Genomic DNA, 6758 nt, shown 5'->3' on the forward strand with positions numbered 1-6758 from the left:
GTGTGTGTGTGTGTGTGTGTGTGTGTGTGTGTGTGTGTACAATGCCCTGAGACATGACTTGGCGTTATATAAATAAACTGAATTTAACTGAATTTAATTGCTTCTGAAATGAAGTTTGAGAAATTCAACATGGAGCAAATTAGGCCAAGTGTTACAACACTGACTTTATGATGCACTTTGAGAGAAAAACATTTGTTCTACTGCAAAACCATTAATATTGGCTGCAAAAAGACAAAAATGTTGTATTTTTCTTTGATAGAATATACCCTTGCAGATGTTTAGGGCAGCCATGCCATGACAATCCCACCCATTAGGACTCAAGTCAAGTTCTACTGAAAACCACCGAGGTGCAGACCTGAACAGAGCTGAAGCAGTCATGGTGACACTGAACGAGTGGCAGGCACCAGAAAAATCTCTGCAGCTATTTTTCAGCTTTTCTATAAAAGCTTCTACTTTTCTAATAAATCCTGGTGAGACTACAAAGACCATCAGCTCTTTAGGAGGTGAGATTTTCCTTTAAATTGTTGTGGGAGGAGCAGAGAGAGCAGCCTCAGAGTGGACCCTCTCCTTTTTTTAACCTCTCCTGCTGCTGAAGAGAAGTTCTGTGTTGCAGGATGTCAGCAGGAAACAAGCTGGTGTCGGTGGACTTTGAGATCTTCGGTCACGTTCAGGGTCTGTGTTTAACTCTTCTTCCTCCTCTGCTGAGCCCTGCAGGCTGTAAAATGATCCACTGCTGCTTTATTTAGGAACAAGCTGCAGGATCTGACTGCAGCAGAGCTCACATTTAGAAACTGTAGGAGCTGCAGAGCTGTTCTGACTGCTAAAAACACTTCATATCTGTTTTATGTTGATCCTAATGACTGTTTATTATTTTATCTTTCAGGTGTTTGTTTCAGAATGGTGAGTTAAATCTCCACAAAACACTAAAACAAAAAGGTTATTTTTTATTTCACACAGAAGTCTCTATTTTGGCCCAGAAACCAGCCTGTATCAGGTGCTGAATTAATCACCCAGAGGACACTGATACCTAATTTCATTATTTGTTTAAAAAAAATTAAAAATTTTGAAGCAATTAAAATAACAGCTTTCCTCACTTTAAAATAATTACAGTTTTTAACCTCTATTTTTCTATAGTGATTCTTCCCTACCGTATATACAATTATTGCCAAATTGAAAAAAATAATATTTTTTATTATTAAGCTGTAAATCAAAAAGTTATTAAAGGCCTCATATAATAATGGAACACAGCCAGTGATGTTAGACTAAAATCAATTTATGCTGAGAAATAACAGATTTAACCCTTTAAATCAACACTTTAAATATGTTTCCTACAATCCTACAATACATTATGAAGAGAGTATGTTAACAACTCTGAGCTACTACCACATCAAATTTTAGCTCTTTATTGTCAAACTGACCTGAGTTATGAGTTTTATCCACTTTTGCATTTGCTAATTATAATTAGCTGTGGTGGTAATCTTGAATTACAGTAGATTGATGCTAAAAATTTGTCAGTTGTAACCGGATTTTATATATATATATATATATATATATATATATATGGGAGGACTTCAAGGTGTTCCCAGGCCTGCTAGTGCGTCCTGGGTCTTCCCCGGGGTCTCCTCCCAGTCAGACAGGTCTGAAGCACCTCCCTAGGAGAAGTCCATGCAGGAGGCATCCTTACCAGATGCCTGAACCACCTCAACTGGTTCCTCTCAATACTCTGAGTCTTTCCCAAATTACTGGACTTCTCACCCTCTCTCTGAGGGAGAGTCCAGCTACCCTGCAGTGAAATTTATTTCAGCAGCTTGTATCTGTGATCTTGTTCTTTCGGTCACTACCCAAATTTCATTACTATAGTACGGTAGGAATGTAGACTGACTGGTAAACAGAAAGTTTCACCTTACAGCTCAGTTCCTCTTCACCACAACGGATCAGTATAGAGTCTGCAAAGCTGCACCAATCCATCTATCAACCCCACCTTTGATTCTTCCTTCACTTGTAAACAAAACCCCAAGATACTTGAACACCTCTACTTGAAGCAGAACCTTACACTAAGCAGGAAATCTTTCTGATGGGTTCTTCTGCCAGATGGTCCCAGCAAACCGTCACTACATGTTTGGGTCCACCAGGTCTGATCCAACTCACTACCAGGTGGTGATCAGAGGACAGTTCAGCTCCTCTCTTCTCCAGAGTGTTCAAAACATGCAGCTGCAGATCAGATGACACAAAGTCAATCGTCGATCTGCGAACTAGGGTGTCCTGGTGCCACGTCGTGCACTTATGGACATCCTTATGTTGGAACATGGTGTTTGTGATGGACAAACTGTGACTAGCACAGAAGTCCAGCAACAGAAAACTGCTCAAATTCTGATCAGAGAGCCCATTACTCCCAACCACGCTGAGGTGAGCCCAACTATAACCTCACGCACAAGCTCAGGCTCCTTCCCTATCAGAGAGGTAACGTTCCATGTCCCAAGAGCCAGCTGTGGTAGGCCAGGACCAGAGCGCCAAGATTCCCACCTTTGATTTGCCACTTATGATGTCATGTCATACACTCAACCCGTACGGCCCCTCCTGCAGGCGGTGGGCCCACAGAAAGGCAAACCCAAGTAGCTCATTCAGGCTGAGTCCAACCGGACCCCATGAGTAGACCTGGTCACCACTCCTGATTTACTGAAAATTCTTTTAGAATTTATTCAGTAGTTAAAATTAGGGTTAAGTTTGAAAAAAATCTGTGTAATGGATTACATTTCATATCTTTTGGATGTTATTAATCTCACAGCTTGCCTGACATCTTGATTTCAGCTTATATGCTGCATGTTTTTTTTTTTTTTTTTTGTGTGCTGTCAAACATTTTATCTGTGGGAAGATGATGATGATGATGATGGTTCCTGTCCTGCAGTACACAGAGAAGGAGGGTCTGCGGCTCGGCCTGGTGGGCTGGGTGAAGAACACCTACAGTGGGACGGTGGTGGGTCAGGTCCAGGGTCCGGCTGACATGGTGGAGGAAATGTGAGTGATCATTGTTGCACTACAGCACAAACACCTTCTCCTGCATGATTCAGTGTGTTTGTGTGCGTGCGTGCGTGCGTGCGTGCGTGCGTGTGTGCCAAAGCCTGGTCCCCATTAGGGGAAATACTGTAGGTGGGTCAGGGTTTAAGTTTAAGACCAACATATAAATTGAGTTTAGGTCAGTTTTAGGGTCAGTTAGGTACCTGTGAGGTTAAGTTTAGGGTAAAGTATCAGGGTTAGGGGAGTGTTTACATAGAGGGTCCCACCTGCCACCTGGCTTTGCAGAGTTGGTAAATCCCTTAGTAAGTGCATGCTTGCTCAAGATCAGGTCCAGGTCCAGCCCACTGGGCCACACTTTATGGGAAGTGCATGGTGGAGTCGGCTGTTCCAGTTGGAGACGGCCTGTTGATTTGTACGTGCTGTAAGATGTAGAACATGTCTGGCATTTTCCGGTGAGGCGTAGTGTTTGAATAGACCTCATACACTGAGTGTTCGTCATGTGCTGCGCTTCATTAGGAGGGAGGAGAGTTCAGAGAAAGGAGGTTTAGTAGAAATTTAGTAGAAAGCTGTAGAAATTACAGTTAAATGAGTGTAAGTCAATGCAAAGTCCCCATGAGGATAGAAGAACAATGTTTGTGCTTATACGTGATAATGAGTTTAACCACTAGGTGGAGCTCTTTACCTTTACTTTGGCTCTGATCCATCACAGAGCAAAAGGAGCACACTTATACTCAAAAGACAGAAACCAAAACGAGCTGAATTATTGCTATTATTCATAATGCTCATATCTTGGCTCTAAAATGAAGAAAAATGGTATTATAATCCATAGTTTTATGTCATATGGCCTTTGTTCAGTTGTTTGGTCCTGTGCTGATAAAAAAGTTTTGGACAAACTGCAGACAGTTCTCAGATTAACACTGGGCTGTGATTTTAGGACCAATGTTGATTTAATGCATCAAGACCTGTTGTGGATTAAAGTCAAGGAAAGACTTAAATACAGTCTTCATCTTTTATATGAAATTATAATGTCACAAAAACCTTTTGACTTTTTTTTCACAGCTGCCTCTTCAGACAGACATGCTTTTAGTACAAGACAAGCTTCTGGTGTTTTTTTTTTTTTTTACTTTACCAAGAACAAAAACATAGAAAAATACAGTTTTGTAACCATTTCTTGTTGGAAAAAGTTGCTTTTGAACCTAAATTTAAACATATACAATAAATTCAAAATTAGTCTTAAAATATCTATCATATGCAATGACATGGTGTTATAGTAAAAACAGCTGTCAATTTATAAATCCATCAAGCCAATAATTTAGTGATTTAATAGTGATTTTCCTTTGTTTTCTTTTGTATTTAGACATATTTGAGGGAGTAGATTTATTTTGCTGTGTAAGTTGGGTTCTTTGTTTTATGTTTGTGCTGGTTGTTTCTGATCTAGTTTTATTGTTAATTGTATTGTTATCGTTTTGATGTGTTTTATTTGGTGTGTTTTGGGCCTCAGGAAGAGTAGTCTCTTCCTAAACGAGGAAAGTAATAAGCCTATCACTTTTATACTGGTCAAAATAAAATGAAATTATTAATCATACTGTAGATTATGTGTTTAGATCAGTAATTTATTTCATGAAGTTCACACAACTGACTAGAATGTACTCAAAATAACGTTTTATATTTCCTTCACACCTGCCCGACACCTTCATCTCTTACCTGAGACCCTCTGTCTTACTGCCCCTGACTCTCTGTATCCAGCTCCTACATCAACACACATGTATTAGGTTTAAAAAAAAATCAAGAAAATATCATGAAATAATATCAGTAAATACCAGATCACTATTTTTTCTTTTTGTCATTTCACTGTTAAAAAGGAAAAGTTTTCTGACCTTGAAGCTCTACTTTTTTGCAGAAAATACAGAAACTCCGAAAGAAATTTAAACATTTTTTAATGTGATGAATTTATTCTTGCTAAGATTATAAAAATGTACTACTATAATATTTATAAGCTTTACTATAAACAGGTGTACTGAAGCAGGTAGACTAAATAGCAGAAATTACAGGATTAAAATACAGTTTAACTGATTAAAAACAACTCAATAATAGATTAAATGCTATAACTAAAAGTGATCATTAACATTAGCTATAATATGTGATTATAGCAGCAAGCTAAATTTTCATAAGAAAAACAGCTGTCCTGTGGACTTATTTCTGGTTCTTTATAAAGAATAAATTTTGATCAGAAGTTGGATGTTCTGTTAATGAGACTCACGTTACCTGCAGCAGCTCCAGGAGCACTGACAATTCATCACCACGTTGTGTTTCTGCACTAAGTGTGCGCATCTCAGTGAGCCGGGGGGATAGTGTAGTGTCAGACTCCGGGACGCACAGCAGCTCCGAAGCAGGACGACACCAGATTGTTTATTTAAAACTTCTAGAGCGACCGGAGCTTTTAGCCAGCAGGCAGGCAGACCTCCCAGTTCTCCCAGTAGTCTGTCTGGGTCTGCTCTCAGCTCATTCAGCTGTGTCTGGGTTCCACACTTCCTGGTTGCTGTCGGGCGGACTAAACCATTTGGCGCCTCGAAGAGGGGGCCCACACAATGTCCGATATGTTGGATGGACAGTAAAATAAAGTTCATTCTCTCAGTTTATGTTATCAATATATTTGAAATAAATTACTACACAAGTTAATTGGAGGGCCCATTTCATTTGGGGGAAAAAATCAGGACTTCCATGGGCCCCTCTCCCCTCTTGGGCCCGGGGTACTCAGGTTCACATTTCCCCTGACTTCCACACCCCTGGTCCCAGACCTGCTCCACAGACAGACTCAGGAAGTCATTTGTCCCTCAGGCAGTTAAGCTGTTTAACTCATCTCAGTACAGTAATAAAATATTCATGTGATTCTGGACAAATTTATACCAGTTTTTCTCTACATCAGTGATTCCCAACCAGAGGTACGCGAGCACATTACAGGAGGTACGAGGAAAAATTTCCCAGATGTGTAAAAAAAAAAAAAAAAAAAAAATAGGACAGATTTGGGGCTCTATGATTTCCACAATGTGGAAAAGGCAAACGGAATCACAGAGTTGACACAAAATGGAATCCTGTATAAAATGTGGAATCTCATGGAATTTGCTAATTTTTGTGAGTTTCTGATGTGTTTTGGACGCTGCTGTTCCTGCACCTGCCGTTACCTGGTTTATGTATTTAATTACTCATGCACTTTCAAGGCAACATTTTTATCTTTGTTTAATTTGAATTTAAATGAATAAAATGCCTGAGAATCAAACGTTCTAGGGTGTTAAATAAATAATTTTCATTAAGTAATCAGTTGTCCTGATGCATCTTAGTAATCCAGGTAAAAAAATTCAAAAAGAAAAAAATTGTATAGGTCTTCTGGACGGGTTCTTCTCTAATGAAATGTTTCGTCTCTCCTCCAAGAGACTTCTTCAGTCTGAGAGTTTCAGGCAAAATTCAGGCTTTTAAGAACTGCCTCCATGTGACTGATACTCACATCACATGGCTATCGTTGACACCTGATTAACACTTATTGTTAACAGGGGGTGGAGTGATACTGGCAATAGCAGCACTGTAGGAGGGGGACAACTGAAAACGGAGGCCTCCACCTCTGTTTAATGATGGACGGTCTTTCTTCACAAAAATGGCTTCTTTTACTCCTCTCTCAAACCAACGTTCCTCTCTATCAAGAATGATGAATAACTGGTCGGGGAAACAAAGCAACCACTGTTCAAAAG

The 6758-nt window shown here is 39.7% G+C and overlaps 1 protein-coding gene across 1 annotated transcript in view; it reads left to right on the forward strand.

The window, feature by feature from the left end:
- Positions 1–529: 529 nt before the first annotated feature.
- The window catches only part of acyp2 (acylphosphatase 2, muscle type), an 18318-nt gene continuing 12089 nt past the window's right edge, over positions 530–6758 (forward strand). Inside the window, exons 1-3 of the mRNA XM_014020180.1 lie at positions 530–672; positions 884–900; positions 2906–3015. Coding sequence (XP_013875634.1) covers positions 615–672; positions 884–900; positions 2906–3015 — 185 coding nt within the window. The 5' untranslated portion in view covers positions 530–614. The remainder of the gene's footprint in view (positions 673–883; positions 901–2905; positions 3016–6758) is intronic.

This window comes from Austrofundulus limnaeus, unplaced genomic scaffold (assembly GCF_001266775.1).
Source record: "Austrofundulus limnaeus strain Quisiro unplaced genomic scaffold, Austrofundulus_limnaeus-1.0 Scaffold243, whole genome shotgun sequence".
In the NCBI taxonomy this organism is placed as follows: domain Eukaryota; kingdom Metazoa; phylum Chordata; class Actinopteri; order Cyprinodontiformes; family Rivulidae; genus Austrofundulus; species Austrofundulus limnaeus.